Source organism: Cydia strobilella, chromosome 14 (genome assembly GCF_947568885.1).
Source record: "Cydia strobilella chromosome 14, ilCydStro3.1, whole genome shotgun sequence".
Taxonomy (NCBI): domain Eukaryota; kingdom Metazoa; phylum Arthropoda; class Insecta; order Lepidoptera; family Tortricidae; genus Cydia; species Cydia strobilella.
In genome coordinates this window covers 10,680,856-10,704,452 of record NC_086054.1, presented here as the reverse complement: position 1 = coordinate 10,704,452, position 23,597 = coordinate 10,680,856, and the positions used below count along the sequence as shown (strand labels likewise).

General features: G+C 36.1%; 1 protein-coding gene across 1 annotated transcript in view; it reads left to right on the top strand.

The window, feature by feature from the left end:
- LOC134747195 (AF4/FMR2 family member lilli) overlaps positions 1-23,597 on the top strand; it is a 265,189-nt gene that overhangs the window by 83,588 nt on the left and 158,004 nt on the right. The window contains exon 2 of the mRNA XM_063681787.1: positions 5,318-5,347. Coding sequence (XP_063537857.1) covers positions 5,318-5,347 — 30 coding nt within the window. The remainder of the gene's footprint in view (positions 1-5,317; positions 5,348-23,597) is intronic.

Genomic DNA, 23,597 nt, shown 5'->3' with positions numbered 1-23,597 from the left:
TGTAAACTATAGGTACCTAAACTGTTGGCATCTTGGCTAGGCACCCTGAACAGACCCGATCACCTAGGCGAAAAAATTTAATAGTTGTGCTATAAAATGTACCTATGATTACATTGATCACCTAAGGATCAAGATTTTCTAATCGCAGTATACACCACTTCTCGGAACTAGTTCGTTGATTACGAACGAAACAAACGCCTGACGATCGAGCGCAGGTCCGTCCCCTAAGCGCGCCCGGCGGAGACTGAGCGCGCAGTGTCGGTGCAGCGTGATTTATACGTCTTTTAAAAATATTTAAATTTACGGTAAAATAGGTCCTATAGTTATGATTATTTTTTTATGGGTTCACATAAAGTTAGAGTTTGCTATAATATTATTTTGAGGGCAAAATATAAGTACAATTTGCGATAAAAAATATAATGCGACCCTGTTTTCACCGAAAAAATGAAGAAAACTCGGAAGGTTATTTATCATTTTTTTTAAATGAATCTTTGATTTTCAATCATTTTAGCCCCTCGTACAAGATATGGTGAATTGAATTGTAATCATTCATGTACCAAATGATTCTTGTTTACTGCAAAATTGGCAACCGAAATGACACCTTTCACTGCAAATTTTGAAAAATACTCCCAGGAAAACTCATTTATTTTAGGTTTAAAAAGAGAAAATGCAAACTTTAATTATTTCAGCCGCTAGTTTAGGAAATGATTATTTAAGAACGTTAACAGTTTTTGAATAAATACTAATAGTTACGTCGTAATGTTGAATGAAAAAGGAAGCATTTTGCAAAATACGCTCGTTTGTAGGAATAAGGCCTCTTAACGATTCGTGATATCGTATGTCATCATAATAATGACCAATATGGATTATATCTCTAATGTTCGTTCTGCCATACGATTAGATTTTTATATAGCTGTTCCTGCTGAATTTTAGATCACTAGCTGTAGCTAAAAAGTTGGTTTCTGATAAGAATCATTTTGATTCTAAATTAGCATATTATTCGATATTAGTCTGAAACGGCCTCTGTTATTATTCGAATTACTATAAACTTATTTCTATAATGCTCCTCCGAATATTAGAATTTCTTCAATAAGTTTTTAATCTATATACTGTTGACTCTACCTACAAATGTATTGGTCCTGGATTCGAATATCCGTATAGGCATTTATTTTTGTGTAATGAATACGGATTTTTTTCCTGTGATATAGATGTTATCTAGATGTGTGTATTTACTTAACTATCTATTATGTATTTCTCTGTTAGTGCCTTAATGAGGTTGCTGTGGAACAAGGTCAAGTTGTGTAAGCTTGTCATATAATTTTCATTTAATTATTTAACACAGATGGCACACATAATCGATGATTTCTTCCCATAATAATTTAATAATCTACAATCACAAACAATCGCCAATACAGTGACAATCAAACACATCGCCTTGCAAATCACCAGTTTATAAGTTGATAACCCGATAGCGTCATGATAAGGAGTGATAAGCCATGACAATGGGCTGGCGGAGCAAGCGGTGGCTGTACGAGAGCGACGACCTCGGGGACCTTGGGCGGCTGTTCAGTCAACTATGGTGAGGAATGACCGGGGCGTATAAGGAAACTTTTATTAGATCTGATGAAGCTTTGTGAATTTGCAAACAATGCTGACTGATGAGTAATCGGTTATCTTGTAGAATTTTAGGGTGAAGCCAGACGAGCGTAATTTTTTTAGATTGTGCATCGCGTAATAATCAACAGCACGGCAAAATGAGTTGTCGGATGCCGTGCCTCACAACTCAAAAAGTTGTGCTCGTATGGCTTCACCCTTAGTAGTATTTGAATTAAAAGAATCTATGTAGGTAGTTAATTTCAAGGGCGTGGTCAACAAGACCTGTAGATCTGTGGTGGATCTGACTACATCAATTCCATTAATTCACTTACCGTTACCAAAATTTTACGAGTTTACGTATTTTACTGGCGTGTTCTTACTTACTGATCAAGCGACCTCGATCTATTTAGAGTGATGCATGGGTATGGTTTGCATGTTGATACTATAAGATTACTTTAGGAGAAATTTACCTATTATCCATTCTTGAAACAATTTGCATTGCGAGCTTATCTGTAGTTTTTTTTTACTTATCTCCTGATTAACTCCACAAATATGGAAATATTTTCGGAAACCGTATATAGTAACCGTTCTATGTAAATGGGTTAGAATAAGTACTGGGTTAGCAGCACGTTCGAAAAGGCTATTTGACTTGACAGGATGTCGGTAGATGGCTATCAGATATCTATTTAAGTTTAAATGTATCTGAAATGTGGATATGGCTGTCATCATTTTGACAAGTTTAATAGACGCTAAGTTCTTTCATCCAGTTATTGCTACATTTGCTGTTCATACTTCTTTTTGCAATAAGTTTTACGTAAAAGGTATATCGTTGTGACTACAACGTGTATATGCTATGTTTTTTTTGTGTAAAACCTAACAAGAGGGCAAGTAATTTATTGCCTCGATGTTTTAAATTAAAGTTTGCTCGGTCAATGGATGAAATAAACAGGCATTTGGTATCGCAATAGGTATGTTAGCACGTTACTCATGTGCATTCGTTAAGCACTTTTAATGCTTTTTAAAGACGTCCAAATGAAATATATATTTTCAGTAGTAAAATATATTAGTAAAGTGGTCGGTGGTTTCGAATATACGGTAGATAATTAAACATTTCAGACAAGAATATGACATGTATTACCTAAGATTTAACCAAACCGGCTCAAGGCCACTAGTTAGTAATTTTACTATAGGTAGTATTTTATTCTATGGGCAATCATAAATCTGAATGCTCAGTTAATATTTTCCAGTTATTTCCTTGAGACTATGTGAAAAAGATATAGTATTTTATTTTTGTGGCTATTTGCGCTGGCCTTTTGATTCTAAAGGGTTATATTGAAGTTATATCACCGTAATGAGACAGACTCCACAAGTCAATAAATACGACATTATTAAGATGGAATAGGTACTTATACAGTTAATAACAAATAAATGACAGCAAGCTATTTAAACAAGAACATTACAAGTAAACGGTTTTATTTTGAGATCAAAGACGGCTTAAAGACAATGAACCATTTGGTTTAAATTGTCGTGCGGCGTGATTCACCGTATTGGGCGCGCGTGCTTCAATAAAAATGGATTGTCAATATCGGTGTCACACGAATTGCTCGACTACTTTAGACAAATCGTCTTATAATCCCACAACGGAACTGATATTTGTATTTGTTTGCAATGTTTGCAATGAAGGCTACCGCGTTTAATTTCGCCGCTAGAGGCGCTAGTGGAGATGGAGGTCTTTCAAAATGTCAAATGCATAGAAGTTTGGGGGTTTCAAGCTTTTTTATCGGGAATTTTCACTCCTCATTCATAATTCTGGTAAATATTTGTCCATCTTTGATAATTCATGGTAAACAATACAGCTCAATAAATGTTAGTGGTTTAAAAAAAGTGCCTATATGCAAAATGTAACAGGTTAAAAAAATGACACATTTAGACGTTAAAATTTAAAATTCGAAAAAACAAATTAAACGTGAGCTGTGGTTAATTATACAACAAATTGTGTCAAAATATTTTCAATAATGTTAATATCCAGAGAGGAAAATGAGGATTACGTTTGTATAAAAAGGCGATTTCGCGCGTGTCCTCGACTTTCGTCTTAACTAGGAAAAACAAGCCAATAAAATTATGATTCGATCGTATCTTAAAAATATTATTTGACTAAATTACGAAACTTAAACTAAAATAGAATTTAATATAAATTAGTCAAAGGATATTAATTAAAGCGTAATAAGGATGCTCAAGATCTCAGTCGAATGCCCCGACAATCGTAATTCCGTATAGGTCGTTACTCTTGTTCGCGATGTTACTCGGTTAAACTCGCTGTGAATGAATTACCGAGATAAATGCCGACTTTGCCATCTGCTGATCTTTATGAAATCGGATTCCCTTTTAACGTTTTGAATATCGGTTTCGGTGTAATGGGTACCTTGTATAATTCATTTATTGTTTTACCTGTTTTACGAATTTGTTAGTGTGGTCAGAGTAAGTGCTCTTTTCACAATGATGTTGCATGTAGGTACGACAATGAAATAATAAATGTACCTGTGTAGGTAAATGTCATGGACGTGAGCGTGACGGTACGCAAGTCGAAGTCAAAGATATGTTCCACATTTTTGGTGCCTACTTATTCCATTATTTTTGACGTGAGATTTGTACTGAACTGTCAACATTTTCATAGAAAACCCGCGCCAGCTTTCGTGGTTTGACCTATATTACCTACTAGCTTTTGCCCGCGACTTCGTCTGCGTGGATTTAGTTCTAGCAGTTAGAGTAAGTATAGTGCCTTGATAAAATCTGATGGCAATCGTTTTGAACATTATATGCTTAATTGCTTACACCAATTAATATCTCTATGCCAAATTTAAACTAAATCCGTTCAGCGGTTTAAGCGTTAAGAGGTAACAGACGGATAGACATACACACTTTCGCATTTATAATATTAGTATTACCTATAATAAGGCAAAAAAGGCTAGGATAAGGTACATTTTGTGTTTTAATTAGCAAAGACTTGTATGAAAACCACCAGTCTGTTCGAAATAAACAGATAACATTTCTGCGGTTGCGAAAAACCAAATACTTAGACATAAAATCTCTTCAAATCATGCGCTTCCAAAATACTTAAGACACTGAATCCTAATTCAGTACAGCTTGCCACATTATATTTTGTACTTCTGATTTCAATATATTATTTACCTTCCTTTTTGAAATACATATACGAAGTAGCGCTGATCGCACTGGATTATTAGTCGCTTTATAAGTAAGTAGCTTGAACGTCTATATCCTCTCGAAATTTTATCAATAAATTAAATCAGTTATAAATCCGTGTAATCATTAATTAGAAAGTTTTTCATGTTACACTTATTTATGACCCCGTAATAAATTTTTGAAAATTTACCGAGCAGCAATGTACTGCACATTACGAGATATAGCATGACATTACGAGATACGAGCTTTTTATAGTAACTGCCGGCAAGCGTTGATAGTTACTTTAAAAAGCTCGTATCTAGCTTGGTGTTGCTTTACATTGCGGGCCGAATTATTTTGTATGGTTAAAATTTTCATTGTATTTCTAAGCAAAATCTCAACATAGGTACTTCTTAGGTCCCATGCTAACCATCGTTTAAATATTAGCCCATATTGGATTTACACACTGTATAAGTTGTATAATCTTTTTGTTTTTTTTGTGATTTGTGCCACATTTTAACATATTGTTTTTTTTTCGCAGGCCACACAAAATGATGCTGGAGTCGAGCCGGTGAGTTTATAGGACTATTACATTATACATAAACGTCTGTCAAATATCTTCTTCTTCAACGGCCTTCTTAGAGCGTTTTCACATTGTCCGATCCGATATAACCTACACCTCTGTCCCGAGAAGATTTGAATCCCCCCTCAATTGGAGGAGGGTATCCCAAACCGGGACCGGCAACAAACTCAAATGTGAGGTTTTAGTCTCAAGCACCACAATTTCTAATCCCGGTCGCCATAATACGGACCGGTTCACCACAGCTAATTAGTCATGCTTATCGACCACTGTTTCACTCATTATGTGAAGTTTCATTTCTAATCGACATTGCTCTAGTGGCCTTTGTTTAGAACCGGCTTTTAATTGTGCTGGTTAAACCACCGACGGCGACTGAGAAAGTGCAAACTGGAACAAAGAAAAAATAAACTTAGTGCTACTATGTGAATTACCTGCTTGTTGCGCTTTATTTTCTACCCATCATAGTTGTACAGTCAAGGTACTAAATATCGACACGGATAAAGAGCCAAAAATATGTACACAAAACCTTAATGTACGGGCAATAAGGTCCTGTCTACACATTTTTAGGGTTCCGTACCCAAAGGATAAAAACGGGACCCTATTACTAAGACTTCGCTGTCTGTCTGTCTGTCCGTCTGTCACCGTGATAGCTAGACAGTTAAAATTTTCAAAGATATATTTCTGTTGTCGCTACAACAACAAATACTAAAAACAGCATAAAATTAATATTTAAGTGGGGCTCCCATACAACAAACGTGTTTTTTTTTGCCGTTTTTTGCCTAATGGTACGGAACCCTTCGTGCGCAAGTCCGACTCGCACTTGCCCGGTTTTTTTAGTAATTTGTCCGTGTCGATATTTAATACCTTGACTGTACTTACAGAATGTTCAGCGGCAGATTTCAGATTTCGGGGTCGTGAGTTTTTCGAATTAATTAATGACAATGGATTGCTGGCCATCAGAGCAGCGTGCATAGGCAATATGCACGCACTCATCAAGGCGTATCTGAACCAAAAACTTTTCACTTACTACCGCAAGGCGTAAGTTTTGCATTAATTTCGGAATATGCGGAAAAAGGTTGGAAGTGCGTACAAACGAAGGTAGAAAATGTAATATTAAAAAAATTAACCCGCATTCATCTTCGTTTCATAAAAAATAAATAGTTTTTGTTTATGTGTTTAGTTTTATTTAAACAAATTTCGAAATCGGACACCTGCCACTGGACACCCTGTACCTTAAGAAGGAGAAGAAATACAAAATGTATAACAACATTTTGTATTTCTAGAAGTTGCGATGTTAAGCCTACCAGACAAATTTTAACAGTATAGATTAGTAAAAAAGAGTAGAAATTAAAAAGTGGCAACGCTGTAGAGTCGTCCCTTTCAAATCAATCTAAGAAAAAAGGGACGACACTACAGTATTGCCACTCTTTAATTTCTACTCTTTTTTGCCAGACTGTATATTGCTGAACCTGACCCTAATTCACTTGATAATTTATTGTACATAAAAAAATCGTGTTATGGTCTGTTGCGATTGGATCGACTTTGTTCTAGACATTATAACTATTATTAAGAAAAAAACCGGCCAAGTGCGAGTTGGACTCGCGTTCCAACGGTTCTGTAACCATCCGTAGGGGTCGGATCAATTTTTGGCTATTTTCTTAAATACCTTTTAAACGGAAAGTACCTACTTATGTACCTTTCCAAAAATTTATTGAGCAAAAAAAACATAGTAATAACGTCAGATCCACAGCGCAGGTTTCGTCATCATACAGAAAGCTCAGCCACCATAGATTTCGTCAAACAAAACTGTTTATTTTAAAATTACGAAAAAATATTTGAGGTTATCGCAATGAGCTCTTTCATTTGACACGATATAGTTAGAAAAACTAAATTTTTTAATTTTCTCATTTACTCCCCAAAAGTGGCCCCCATGTTTAAAATTCATTTGTTTACGTTACATCTCCATCTTTGGGTCACAAGCTTACATATATGTACCAAATTTCAACTTAATTGGTCCAGTAGTTTCGAAGAAAAGGGGCTGTGACAGACGGACAGACAGACAGACGCACGAGTGATCCTATAAGGGTTCAGTTTTTATCCTATTGAGGTACGGAACCCTAAAAAGCAAAAAAAAAATTGTAGATACAAAACTACACTGTCATTAAATTGTAACCAACACAGAAGAACGTAACGTAACCTTTATTTACTCACAAGATAAAATAATAACTTTATAGGCTCATAATCATAATCATGATAAAAGATGGGCGCCTTTATAGCTCTTTAAATCACAAAAGCAACATGAATTTACGATATTCCAACATAGTTACTCCCTTTTACCATACGGCGCTGTTCTTCGTACTAACTAGTAAGTAGCTTCGAATATGTTAACTTAGTATGGCTATAAATCATCACATCAGAAAGAGACACACCACCTGTACATTACTTTTTGCATGGAAAAGAACGAGAAGGAAACTATTTTGAGAGCCTCCTTAAACTACAGACACGACAAAGGGTATAATAAAAGTATAATTTATTTATCATTCTGTTACCTACTTTGTTCGTATTATAAGCAAATCGCTCGCATGGATGGAATATTAAATGAGAATCGTATTAGATTCGAAACTGAGTTAGTTTTGATTGATACGTTCGTGCAACAATGCATTGCTTTCTACAATGTAGATATATTAAGGTAAAAAAAAACTACAAAAACTTTTTTTGGTAATAGAACTAGATGTCTTTTAGACCGCGATTACCGCGAGCCAGGAACAGGTTTCTGTGACCAATAAGCGTCTCGGACGATAAAGATATTAAGGTGCGTTGGGATAAGATTGAACGGGTTTTTCGTGAGGGATGAGACAAAAAATCGTCCGTATGCCGAAGCATTACGGGTTACGGGCGACTTTTCCTCTTAACCCGCATGAAAAATCCATTCAATCTTACCCCGTTAAATGGCGTTATTCATAAACGCGTTACTGGCCTGAGTTGGCTGTTGACTATGACTCGTTTGTCTTTATCTGTCATTTTTAATTTAACGAAATCAGGCCCGTAAAAGTTTTATGAATAAGAAGTATTTTACAATTTTTTTTACATTTAATGTAAAGTACAAAGTCTCGTATCAAGCCCATCACAGGCGGAGCGATAATATATCAGAAGATACCGTCAGATACGGCATCTGCCGATATCTTTTACGTACTAAATATTTGACAGAGCCCACACACGAAGCTGTAATATATATTTTGGTATATGCCGATATCTTATCTAAAGGCATCTGCAGATGCCTTAAGATGCCTTGTGCGATGTATCGGTCGGTATGTTTCGTCTCTCTCACAATGTAGGTGCTAGACAGAGAGCGATATATATTTTGGTATCGTTGCGTGTGTGGTGCTTAGCGATACACGCACATATCTGTCGGTATCTGCCGATATCTGCCGATATTGTAATCTAAAGGTCGGGTCGCTTCATTCGAATAGATTTTAATTCAATAAAATAATCACATTAATTTCCGCTTAAATCCTCTTTCATGTTTACTTTTAGAGCATACAATAAATATGTGTTCCGTTTCCCAACTGTGTGAACGAAGCCCTAAACCCATAGGGCAATGTTTCCGAGGTCATTGCCAATACCTTATCTTAGATGCTCACTTAAGGCTTAAGAAAATATATAGAAGTTCAATTACCTTTTTGTAAAGTGAAGAATGTTCAGAGTTTATCATCGGTCGGGAATTTGTTATGACGACGCGTGGTTTTACGATCTTGTGTCCGAAGAGATCCATAACTCTCCAATACTAAACAAAAAGGCACTTAAGGACCGTGTGCTTAATGCCGCATTTTTATTAAGATTGGAGAATACTATCGCCTTGTTTACTGATGACTAATTTAAATATGAAGTTGCTATATTAACAAAAATACATGACACAATCACACTTTTGGGTTTGATAATATGAAATATATATTTTGTACATTTTCGGATGTTGATTGACTAGATATTCATAACTCAAAAGGTTATTCAGGACTTCTAGAAGAGATCGCTTTAGTAATTATTAGTGTTGTAATTATAACATTTAATCTTCAGATTTGGAACTAAATAGGGCCCATTTCTCTAACGGTATTAGGCTAATATTATTAGTCCACGAACTGTCAAGTCGTATGGGTTACCATGCCAACACACTAATAATATTAGACTAATACCGTTCGAGAAATGGGCGCCAGAGAAGTGGTCATTCGTTGTGCTTGTGCGTATGTGCATGATGTGTGTGTATCACATGTATGGCTCGTTATCGCTGCATGCAAGAATGATTTGACAATATTCGCGACGCAGCAGTAGTCGTGATAGTTAGTATGCCATCAACATCGTCTCGGAACGTAATCGCAAGCATAAATTACACGAGTCCTCGAGGTAATTCTGAATTCTGACTATTCTCAGCTAACATTTTGGTTTAACATTCGAATAAACCGGTTGAACAACATTGCACGGAGTTACGATATTTAAGTCTAAAATTATGGATGAACGAAAAGCGAAGACGGAACGTCTATCAATCCAAAAAATTATGTAAAATCATTTTGTTTCATTTCAATTTAGTCTATAAAATTAAGCAATAGAAAACTAGATTAGAGATAAAGGAACTCGCTCAGTAAAATAAGATAGTGAACATAATAGGAAACCGGAAACAACCAGTCTTAACTACGCGGCTTTAGTCGCAGGTCACGACAGCGACTAAGGATTGCGTGACCTATTTCCTTCCATATTACATTTCTTGAATCCAATGGCGAGCTCAAGATAAATTATCGTCGAAATGACGAATCCTAATATCCTCGCGACGCCAAATACAATTTATCTCGTTAACTACATCAATGTCAATCGACTGCCATTGAAAACGGTGAAAATAAAACGATTAATCTTTTTTAGAAATCATTACAGAAGAATTTTAATGCTTTCGTTTGGACTCGGATCTAAGATGACGTATGGGAAGCATTATTCAAGTCGTGAGATGACACATGGTCCTTAATAGCCATTGAAATGTGGAGTACATACTACCTCGAATGTTCACGATTTGTACAGTTAGTTGCATTTAGATATAGGTATCGCAGTGAAAAAGACGCTTACAAATATCCGAACACGACTCTATTAAAACGATAGAGTACAACTTCAGATTGTAGCTGCCTGATATACCTATTTCCCTATCCTGCCATATTTGGAGCGACACATATATATGTCGACTGTACATATTGTCAGTTTATTAGCCCCGGTATTTCTATTATTCGGTTAATATGACGCACAGAGTACAATTCGACGAATTAGGGTCGCTGCGAGACGACCGTAAAGTTAAACAGAGCAAAATACATACTAAGTAATGTGAGAATTAGATCTAGCCGGCTAATTCTAGTTTATAAAGGGAGCTAGTTAGATTTGAACCAAATATTAATTCATGACACGTATTATTGTTGTAACAAAGTAAGATAGTATGCTAGCACCGTCAGCTAGGCTTATTCTCATGGTTCATAGACTATGCGATCGGGACTTGAACCAGTATTATCTCCGATTTCGCATCAGTTCTAACGTGGTATTGACATCACGGTTACTATGGCTTTTGTGAGACGTACGCTCGCTGAGCACCGTAGGCGATTGGAGTAACAAGCCTGTGCGGATCTTGGAAAACCGTACAAAAATTCCTTCTCACGGACGCAACGGTATCGCCGCGTGCGCACGTTGCGAAGGTCGCCGGTACAGATTTGCATCTCTGTCACCTCCTGCCTTTTTTTATCAAGCGCAAGCAAGACGGAAAGCTATGCAAATGAGATGTGGTAAAAAACGAGCGTTTGGCTCACTGCGGCGCGACTTCGAATGATTAGAGGCCCGTTCAGTTCAGATGCCGTGCAGGGGCGTGTATTTCATGTCAGACCGGTATCAATCCCAACAGACAACTGGTCTCGGTGGAAAGTGACGTCAATAAACTGTGCAAATTACTTCATAAGTTTAGTTAACGATGTAAATGTATACTTCGTCATCGGGAACAGATTATTGGCACCATATTGTATTACGCGCGCGACATGTACCTACTCATCTTACAGGTTGATAAAACGTTTATTGTTTACCCTTAAATCTAACCCCTTGGACGGGAGGCCTGTATAACAACTTCCACATTTAAATTTTAAGTTTTATGAAATAAGACAAATTATAACTTCAAAAACAAAACAAAAGCTTCTGGGCTCTTGAAGACTGAATCATCAGCTCTGATAACACCAACCTCACTTAACACTTCGTCGAGATATTGTAAATTATAATTATTTGACAAATAGCTTTCCGAAGGACTAATTAAAACTTTCTCCGACTTTTTAAACAAATAAAGCGGGCGCTTGGTAACCTAATCCATTTTAATTAGGGGCCGAATTGTTGCCCTTGCATGTGTCCCGGGAAAGATAAATAGATGCATCTTTTTTGTGTGTTCGAAAAGGTTTTACTTGGAATCCGGCGACGGTCCATTGTTTATTTCGATAAAGCTTGACGGCGGGCTGGTTGTCGACTGATTATCATATTTGGACTTTTAGATCATTGTGATTGTAGAAAATGTTGTCTGCTTGTCAATTGAGCGAAATATAGTCTCGTACCTAAAATCATTCCAAGCATTGTGGGTTCGGGTTGAAGTTGTATAAATAGATTGGATCGCAAAATTTGTGTTTACGAAATTAAGAAAAATTTGACGAGTAATTAGTTGGCTTTCCAATTACATGCATTTCCTCGATTAATGCTTTTTCAAGCACATACAGTGTGAAAATCCAATACAATCAAAATTCCACACCAAAACCCGTCCCACACTCGATAATAACCGGACACAAATCATATTACCTATTTTAGAATATTGTTACTGACTATTAATTAAACGTAATGAATTTCCCATTGGATTAGAAATTAATTAACATAACCGATGCATAAATTTCATATTACATGTAAAACTAGTTGGTTTCTCGTTATAAAATGAAATTGAGTTCTCCTGTAACCGAAGGTAACAAAAGCGTAACAGTACAAATGAGATGCCATATGTTATGCGAGCAGATGAGGTGGCATAAAAAGTTTGATTGGCCCCGTGTAGCGGTCAAGGCAATCGAGTCTTGATGTATGGCTGCTCATACAATGTAAGATGTCGGTGAGCGAACTAGCATTGTTAGCCACGGGGCGATACGGAGAGCATAAACTACTTGAAGTTTCTATTGTTCCTATTGGACAATTGTTAGGTTGTATAATTTGTTGATCGTTTCCTGGTTATGTTGGCTAACACAATCGGAAATTGGCATTTATTTAGGACTGTAATTTGTAGGCTGTAGTCATTCCTTAAAAACATTTCCCGTTATAAAGAAGGTTCACGAAATCACTACATTTGGATGGCGCTTCATTTTGGCGTCGAGCCATGTCAGTCAAATTTTGCATTTTATTTTCAAGATTAAGTGAGATGAGGTGACATTTTGGCTGTTTGGGTCTTAGGGACCACTTTAGTAGCGTTGAAATATTAAGATCTGCTTTATCGACCGTTACGGATAAAAATGGAATTTCATTTAGATACGCACATGGAACGAAAAACAGCCGCTAAAATCAACAGAAAAAGAAAATTTTCAGAAAATAGATTTAGCGTGAGTTGTTAAGAAAAGTTAATCACTGTTTGCACATGCTTAATTGTCGTCACAAAACTGACAGCTATTAACTTTTCATCACACTCGCTCAGTAAATGTGGAATTGCACGCAGGCTTAGCAGGAACTATAGAAAAAGCGTTTTCCCTAGGGAGTTATGAAGTTTCTAGTATTATAATTTACAGTTTTTTGTCTTTATACTTCATTTTTGTATCGCAAGTGTGATGAAAAAAAATTGTGTGTAACTCGGGGCGTAATAATATTGCAAACTCGAGCCTATAGTAACTATACCCTCGTTTTCAATATTTAACCTATGCAATATTTAACTGTTGCACAATGTACTATTTCTTAACTACTTACGCTAATAGGATACACTATTTTCTGAAAACTCCCTTTTGAGCATTGTGTCATACGGATTAAGATAAAATGTTAATATTTGGTACCATGAAATAACTTTTCACCGACCGCCTCACTCAAACGGTAGACCGTACCTACACAAAATACTCTGTAAATATAGGGCTGTCGGAAGCGAGTTGTCGCTACCGTTTTGTTGTGGCCGCGGAGTTTGTCATTACGACGCGGCGATATTTCACCCGCCCTCAACGTGCTCCAGCGATGATGTCACCTCGACAACCCTGATATTGTTTGATATCACAGGAGGGAAATTTCACTTGTTTTATTTGGTAATTTGTTACATGGCGATCATGTGGCAACTTTCGGAAAAATTACGTCAAACTGTCAAATTGTGCTCTCAGTTTTGGTCATAGTCATAGACAATTAAAGCAATTTTTTTTTAATGAAATTGCTTGGTGCAATTGATTTTTTCTGCGGGACACAGTGGGCTCTTAATAATAAAATAAATAAGCATCCGCTCGGTGTGCCCCTTACAGTGTTGACGCAAATTATTACTTATTGTTATGATAGTTTCTTAGATCTAATCTTAGGAGCCATAGAAACATAATATCAACATGTCACAAAGACGATGTGAATTATGAAATACAAATTAATTTCTGAAACAAATTAGCATTCAACTTCAAACATTTATAAAACTTATTAATAAAACTTTATAAGCTTCAATTAGATCATTCATGTTTTATCCCTTTCCCACAAAGACATTAAGTCAAAATGTTAGATTAAGACAAATGATTAGTAGCTAATTGAGGCTTGTAGCGCGTTTATGAATAACGCCTTAAGTTTCTAGTAATTATTATGTTAGTAAGTATACGTAACGGCTGTAACGCTCAAAGTTTTATGCTCATTATGCAAATATTATTTTTTACTGACATTCTACAATTGAATTGTTGTGAATTAGGTGCAGTGAATTTATTTTTAGTTTATATAGGTACCTAAGTAATATAAAATGTATTTGTTTAATTTAAAACACAGCCGCAATCAGTTTTTTGTGCATCAACCATGCTGAATCACTGGAATTTTGTTCGAAATGGGTTCGTCGTCATGGTAAAAATAGTTTTAACGTTGCATTAGACGAGCACTTTATGTTGTCCATTAAAATTTGTTTACTTCGCCTTGTAAGTGACATTTTGTTACTAATGTATAAATTATTTTGTGAAATTAACTTACTACGGTGATGTAACGATCCAAAGTGAGTCCTGGCCTCCGACACCAGATCACGCCATGCCTCTCGGTCTTGCGATTGCTCTCGCCAGTCGCCATGGCCGGTAGGTCTTGAGCTACTACGTCGTTCCCACTGGAACATCTAGGATGTCCAATCGGGTGTCTCCCATTTGGTTGTCCCAAGTACGCTCTCTTCACGGCACGAAGAACCCAACATTGTTGGAGAGAGACTAAAGCGGCTAGGCTTCAGTGGCTCGGACACTTAGAGAGAATGGGAGAGGATTGTGCCGTGAAAAGAAGTGAAATTAAGAATTAAGTAAATAGCACATCATCAATGACTAATTAGATAATATATTTTTGTAAAGGCTCCTTTTGTTCTTTAAAAAATTGATAAGAAAGTTTAATTTTATCCACAAAAGTGCAAAAATTTAGTTGTTGCCTCATGTTGGCTGGGGGAATTGACTTTTTCAGTAATAATTTTAATTTTTGAATGATAAAAATTTAATAGCGTTCATTTGGATTTAATTTGTAATGTTTTACACTTAGTGTTTACCTCGCGTTTTATTATCTGCCAAAATATGTATGTTACGTACACAACAAAGCACTGAAAGCGTGCCATATAAGTAGATATTTTTGCTGATAACTGAACTAAACAAATATATAAATAAATAATACTAATATTTCAGTTAAACACTCACTCACACTATCCGCGATTGCGATTGATTGCAAAATTGTTAGTGCGCAATTCGGTTAGCGTTTACAGACCGAAATGATACTTTACTTACCTCCCGACATTGCTCGTAGGTGAGTATTTATTTTCTAGCACCTCTTACGGCAGTTTGCTCGGGTAATATCGAACGTCAACACTGAAGTGCTTGTATTTCCAATGAAGATAGTCGGAATCACCAGGGATTCAACAGGTTGTATCTAATACGTTGACGCCGTCAATGTTAGTAACAATTTTCCGTCTTACTTCGACTTTTACTTACACAATAGACCAGCGCCGTGTGTATTTATTGTTTGTTTTAAATATTATAAATTATAATGATTTGAATTTTTGTATGATCTGTTACCTTATTCAAATTCATGTGTGCTCTAAATAAACAATAAATACATACGCAATTTTTCGGATTATTGACGTCAATCCTAAATGGTGTCATTGAACCGAATTATACTTTCAAATTCCCGTTTTGCTTAACAGAATTTCACAACATCATGTAATTTCTTCAGTTTTAGAATCGTAGCGCGAAAATGTTAATGTTCTCCGAGATGGCTATCTGCGGACATTATAAGTGTAACTGTCATTTGGCGACCCCAAATTCACTGCGCGTCCCGCAATGTTTATTTCACTATGAAGATATTTATATGTAAAAGTTTATTCACGCCGCCACTTCCAACATAGTCTGCCCTTTATGGGCAATTAAATAAATCTGGATGATTTACACATCCCGTAGTCTTTCCAACGTGAACATTTTACGCGACACTTGCAATTTGCTTTCGACAACACAAAGGGGTGGCGTAAAACGTAATCTTAAAGCTTTTTTGCGGGCCAACGCCGTCGTAAACGCATGCCAATCAATCAATCAATACGCAAGTATGTACTTAACAAGTTTCCTGTTTAATATGATACATGTCCATACAGTTGTCACATCGGTAAGACAGAACCTTTTATAACAGACGAAGCCTGGCTTCTGAGACTGGATGGGTCGTCAGGTCGTCACATGTCAGTGAAGCTAAATAAAAGCTAAAAAGTAATCCCCAAGACCAAATAGCTACTACAACTTTCTGCATTGTACTTAGTCATAGTATGAGGACAAAGCACTGACGAGCGCCCTTCAGAGTGAGAGTCCTCTAGGAAAATTAAATATTTTCCCTTTTTTCGTGAAAATGTTGCGATATTCTCGCCACAGAATTCATGGAACACGTTTAATTAAAATGTATCACTTTTCCGTGAAGCCTGGCCGAACTTTATTTATTCTTTTAACGCCATTCCCGTATATTGATTACCCTTTTAATTTACGTTAGAATTAATTAATATAGATAAGTTAGTACCTTTGTAGAAACTTATAACTGTCACAAATTCTCACTAACACTCAATAGTATTATAATCCCTATTCTGAATGTAAGAACTAGTGCTGGACTATAGTCATAGTTCGTTGTGAGTGTCGTGGGTGTGACTATTAGCGTCAGGGTGTCCGCCTCTATGAAGGATTAGGGAATTCACACACAATATCTATGTACTTTTGTTTTTATTGAATTATCAATTGATATTTTGTAGATAAGTTTTGAAACAATCCTTGTTAGGAGTCGAGGTTCGAAACTACGAACTCAGGTTTGGAAGCGGAATTTTTTTTAATATCCACTTATTCAGAGCTTTACGGAAAAATGCGTGCATCGATTATTCCAAGAGCTGATAATTCCAAGTACTTAGTGTTTTTTCTGCGAAAATTCTTATTCAGCCAAACATTTTTCTTTATGATGATAACAACCTTATTCTATTCCACAAACTTCCTCGATTACTTCTGTATATCGTACAATGAAAGCAAATAATCTATTACCTATTGTATACTTTCATATACACAATATGATACCATTTATTTACAGAAACCACTTTATTTTCCGGTCTTTGACGCCTAGGTATGGTCAGATTTCACCACTTTCTTAGATTTGTTTTAGTATTTAGTATATAGTTTCATGTTATCAACGCCATCTTTGCAATTCCAAAAGGTAAAATTTATAATACTTAACTAAACTTTCGTTTATTGCTGAAAATATTAAAGGTAAATGAAGACATTGTTTTGCTGTTGTTAAAATAGTCTGACATCAGGAAGCCATCACCTAAGTCTTATTACACATGTTTTTGTGCAAAAAATGTCTGTTCGGTACGCATAACAGTCTTAATAACCCTTTGAATCTGTTACCCCGTCTCCCTAAAACATGACATTGATAAAGCAACAAGTCTTTCGCGACATTTTATCCCAGGGGGACGATGGGGGCGGGAGGACATGTCGCTCTCGCGGTACCTATAATTATTTCCTACCTACTTTGTGTCTCGTTCGCGTTCGGAATAGAGAAACAATCGGTTCGGAACGACGTCGTATTTTTCCGTTTGCACGTCACCGGATGGGGTGGGAAGTGGGAATACTCCGCTTTCAATAAATGCACGATGCAGATGTCGTTCATAGCGCAGCGTCTGAAAAATGCCGCTTACTCTTAAACAGATCCGCCTTGTTGGATATTCTGAAGTTTTGATATCAATTTTGTCGGTTTGATATCTACTCTTGCTTTGCAAGATAAAATGTCTACCTATATCTATTGATGAAATCTTTATGGTACCAGTATGTTAGTAGAATCGTGGGACTCCTGGCTTCCTTAAAAACTTTATTATTGAAATCTTCCCTTTGTTTACATCATAGTCAACATTTGCATAACAGTATAATATATATCACAATAAAATAAAACTATGAAAACGGATTATATCGCGTATATTGAATTCAATATACGCGATATAATCCGTTTTCATAGTTTTATTTCATGAGTAACTATCGCGGTAACCGAAGACAATATTATATATCACAATATCTTTCATACCTAATGATGTAAACAGTTCGTAGGAAACCCGTTTACAAATAGACAAATAGTATCCTTTGCTGCAATTCGTTGATGTTAATTTTCGAATTGCTCGTTTTCTGGAGTCGTAGTTTACGAGATAATTACTCCTCGTGTGGAGCTCGCTTTGCGTAACTTGTCTCTAGTTCTTAAATAATTAAGCGTTAAGTTTCTTAGTTATTGCCCTTTTACAAACTTACCTATATTGTTTTTAAGTCTAGTCAATTCTGCGTAGTCGTGTGTAAGTTCTTTTCTAGTACCTAGGTATCAGAGTTTTATATTGGTTACTTAAAAGTAACTACGATTATTATATATTTTGGGAATATATGTCTTAAGTATTAGTAGGTAGGTAGGCGTAGGTAGTTAAACAATAAAATAACTTGTAGAATTTGTCGATAACAGGCTTCCATGACACGTTGATTAGTTACACGTGTCTGTAAACTATTCTTATATACCATTCCTTGTTTTCTTTTCGTTTTTCGTTAATAGGCTAGCCCATCGGATAAGTAGGTAAATCAAGTTTAGTGGCGGTGGGGTAAGTAAGCTCGCGGGCTCTCAAACCTCAAAATAATTACCAATCGCGCCTTGTTAATTTTACTACTCTTCATGACCTGAATATTCAGTAGAGACGAAGTCAGTTTTAATTAGGTATGGGTCATGTAGAACAAAAAAACGGTTTAAAAATATCTGAAATGCCTTAATTTAATCATTCTTCTTATTTATTTTTACTTCGAAGCTTCCCTTCTTATTAGTCCAATTCCAATACAAAACTTCCGAAGCAGTATATTTGACGATTTGATGATGGTTGCACTATTATCATCTAACGTGTCGTGCGTTACTCTCCCACTTACCTACATACTTGTCGAGCGAGAAATGACGCCCATGACAAAAGCGCGACAATCAAATGTATTTTATTTTTACCAAAAAAAGATCTGTATCTGTATCTGTAATCATAGGCCTGAAGAACGCCTCGGATAACCTATGCTCCTGATACCCCCATTGTTACAAACTTGCAAGCCTACAGAAATTAGTACTCGTAAAAATAGTAACACCCAATATAATAGACGTTTGTTTACAGACACACCTCAAACACCCGTAAAGACCACTTAAGTGGCCATTTGCGCACCTTATACCTAAGATAAGGTATAATGGTTGCTTTAATGTCTTCGTTTGTGCTATGGCGCATCCCGAAGCTGACCTTATTAGTCCAGCAGTGCCAGCCCGGGGTCGGCCGATCTATACATATTTAACCTCGCGATTCCTACCTTGCCCGGGTACTCTCTACAAGTATCACTATTCAAATTATACACCAATATTAGACGATTTAGGTAAACCAAGAAAAACTTCAAACCTTCAAGAAAAGACCGTACTCCTATCCTAAAGGCCGGCAACGCACTTGCAACCCCTCAGGTGGTGGAGATTCGACGAAAAACTGAGCTTGAACCGAGCGGTGACGCGTGCTGATTCCAAACAGGTCGTTCAAATCAAATCAATGGCGTACGACGTACGATTGAGTTGCTTTTTGGTGAAGGAAAGGGTGGGTGGGAAAGCATAAACCTACATGTACTCGTAGATCGGCAAAGAAAATCAAAGTTCTCTGTGAAGTCGCTAATATTTAGGCAAGAGGCTAGCGTGAAGACTGTGCCTGTGCCTAGTAGTGGGACATATTTAGACCGACTGTAGAAGTCGGAACCTCGATGTCAACGCAAGAAAAAAAATCTTGTTACTATTTAACAAATCTTGTAAAAAGTAGTCTAATTAAAAAAATCTTGTAAAAATTAATGGTTCAGCATTAATTTTCTTTACTGAAAAAACGAAGATTTCACTAGTCTGTTAAATTGTGTTTCCATTCCGTAACAGTTTCAACGATTCTTTAAAAGTAAATAGTTCTGTGAAACAACGCTCGCAGTACTTATCGATTGGATGTATTTTCTCTTCTTCGAAAGTTAAATTCCGTTAAAACTGTTGAAACTTTTCGACTTAGTCTGAAACCTAATTTTACATCGAAAAGTTGGTATATCTAAACCGATAGTGTCAGACGCAGAAACAGAATAGTTATTTTCCCCTCACTAGCTCGGAAAGTTGTCGTTTATCCTTCAATACAAGCGGGGAAAAACGCGTTTTATCCACTAGTGGGGAAAGTAATTTGACCTTGGACGGAGCGTGTTTAAGTAGCTTGACAGATAACAGCTTTGCACCCTTGTATAACAAATAACTATTATTATACAAGGGTGCAAAGTTGTATTTTACCCGCAAGTGTTTCACACGAGAAGTAAAATACATTTGCACCCGTGTGTTATACATACAAAACTTTTCACCTCACTATAGCGAGGAAAGTGCAACATCCACAGGCGTTAGATCATCTTCATCACTGAAATCACTAATTTTTTTACGATATTATAACAAAAAACTCTGGAAAGTCTGTATTTTTACGTAAGAAGTTTTTAAGTGAAAATTTTGTTGACAATGTTGACATTTCTGACGTATGAAATGTCAATGATGCGTTTTGAAATTGCATCGACTCAACTTGTGCGATTATATTTAACATAATTATTAAAAAACAAACGTTTCTTATATAACTTTAAGGTTTATGACATAAAATCATTAAATAAAGCTAAATTTAGTATTTTTTATTAGATTCTCAAACCATTTGTTTAATGATAATTAATATCAAACGAATCATTATTATGAGCGTTTTACGTTTTGTTATCTGTCAAGCTACTTAAACATGCTCCATCCAAGGTCCAATTACTTTCCCCACTAGTGGATAAAATGCGTTTTTCCTAGCTTGTTTTAAAGGATAAAAGACAACTTTCCGAGCTAGTGAGGGGAAAAAGCTTTTCTACATATAGCGTAAATCATGTTACAGATATTTACACCTCGTCTACTTCTACTTCTTCGTCCGATCGGATATCTAATGTATATACTCGTAAAGTACCACAACAATAACTTGATTTGAACCGACATTGCTAAATCATCAACAATATGGGGGGCAAATTTACTACGTGCCTAATTCGCCAAGAGCGTCAGTGTACGAGAGCACAATTAAGTTTCCCACACTAGTCGCCAATTATCATCGCAAATCAAAACCGTAGAAATGTCGTAGACTTACGTGGTGCTACTGTTTTAGCTTTTAGTTTTGCGTTAATCTTCGATGCTCACAAGTTGCCTTTTTGTATCTTGTAATTGTTCGATTATTCTACGCAACGTTACGTATATAACATTTCTCTATAACTTACCAATGCTGTTGTGATGACATTGCGAAAATATACCAATTTTAGGTGTGCTAATATAGTAAAACAGCGTACAGTTCTGACAATTTTTTTTCGTATTTGTTTGGGCTGCTATTCTTTGTTTAGTATGTTTTTACTTTGTTCAACTTTGTACTTCCGTAATTCCATTTTTATTATCTTAAGTTATGTAACACTTTTTTAAGATACCAAACTGTGACCATGTAATCTAAATGTCACCATTAATTCTCCCGTGGAATGTTATGTGGACTTTAGTCATGGTATGAGCGTGGAGGCAGTGCATTTATTTCCTTGCCTTGTTGACTGTACTCTGACGTCTCTGACTAATATGCAGACACTGTCCTTGGCCTGGTTCGTGCTTGCGTCAAATTTATGACTGTTGCGTTCTAGAGAATCGGTATGAGAAGACTGTTATAGGATATTGGTGACGTTTAAGTATAGTAAGCTCTGTGCAAAGTTTGAACTTTTAATTATGTCGACTTTTTAACGGGTTATGACATTCAAGCGGTTATTAACTTAATACAATATATCACTAGCCTATCCTATAACTGCACAATAGTTATCACCATCTAATACGTACAACTTTTATGGGCCAGTAAACCCGTCTAATTCTTTTACTTTGAACGACTTCAAAATTTTTGCTTTATGAGTAGGTAATTGGTGTTGGTGTTATATTTTCTAATTAACGGGGAGGAAAGATTTTTAAATTCTATAATTTTTCTTAGAACACTATAGATACTTACGGCAGTGACGATTGATATATAGGTATTAGTTTATTCATGTCTTTTTAATTACAAGAATTAAACTCCCATCCCATCATCCTCTTTCATATCTAATTTGATGCTCAGTCGCGTAATAGTTTTTTTTTGTAACAACAATTCGGCAAGCTTAATTTTGAATTCTGTAAAGGTGTACAAGACAGCGTAAATCATGAATTGGCCTCGGTATCATTCGATTTACATTGTGTTGCCACTCCTGAATAACTTATATGTAGGCATATATAAATTCGTCGGTCGGACTAAATCGGAATTAGGTTTTTGATTAAGTTATGTATTCGTTGAAACACAACTTAATGCTTATATGCATGCTTAATGATAATATTCATTACTATTCAAAATTGCTATTTGACACTATGTATGTGGCAGAAAATTTTAATGAATTACATCATAGACGAGTGACGTGCTATCAGTTATCACGGATTCTACAACGTTGAAAAACTACTCAGGCCCCCGGGCGCCTTTTACAAGACCTGTCAATACGCCACCGCGCACCGATCAAAAACAATCAAAATCTCGTGACAAATCCGTACACGGCGGGAAGAAGTTGATAACGGGCGGGAAAAAAACTGAAGAAATTTGAACCTTATGCAATTTGATTTTAAGTTCAAATTTCTTCAATAAACTATCTCGACTTATCAACTTCTTTCCGCCGTGTACCGAAAAATTCCAAATCACTTAGTGCGGAAAAACCCAGTTTCACTATAAAAGTTGACATTCGCGTCAGCCGCTCCACTATGTCGTTACAAATTTGAGTCACAGTTGCTATGGATTAGTCTGTTTAGCCTCGGAATCATAAACTAATACATACGAGTACATAAGTTTTCAGGAGGAAAATTGGGCGAACCGTTAAATTTAGCTTTAGTCTATTTTGCCATATCATATGTTAAAACAGTGTTTAGATTCCTTCAATATCCATGTAGGACAGATTATAGTTGGACTACAATATATAAAGGGGAAATCAAGGTTCCCGAATTAACGAGCAGCCAAAAAAACTGTAGGTAAACTATAGAAATATTATTAATGAGTTGACTTTAAAAAAAACACGTCATATTTTCGGTTTCTAACGAAACAATACCGTTATCGATATTGGGGTAATGTGATTACAGATGTAGTGCATAATTGTTTTTCATTGTATTTTCTCAGAAATGTTCATATTTGTCATGCTACTTCAATCAACCGCAGTAAAGTTGTACCGAGACTGACTGAAATAGCAAGACACAATCGTACGTTTCCGTGAAAATACGAAGGAAAATAATTATGCACTACATCTGTACGCTTATGAGTCATATGACTAGTTATGACTTAATCGTGGCGGGTCGTTTTATTTGTAAAGAATGCGCGTGACCAAAAAATCGTTTACTTTAGAAACAGAACGTTCAACAAACGAAAGATAAGTGAAGTTCATGA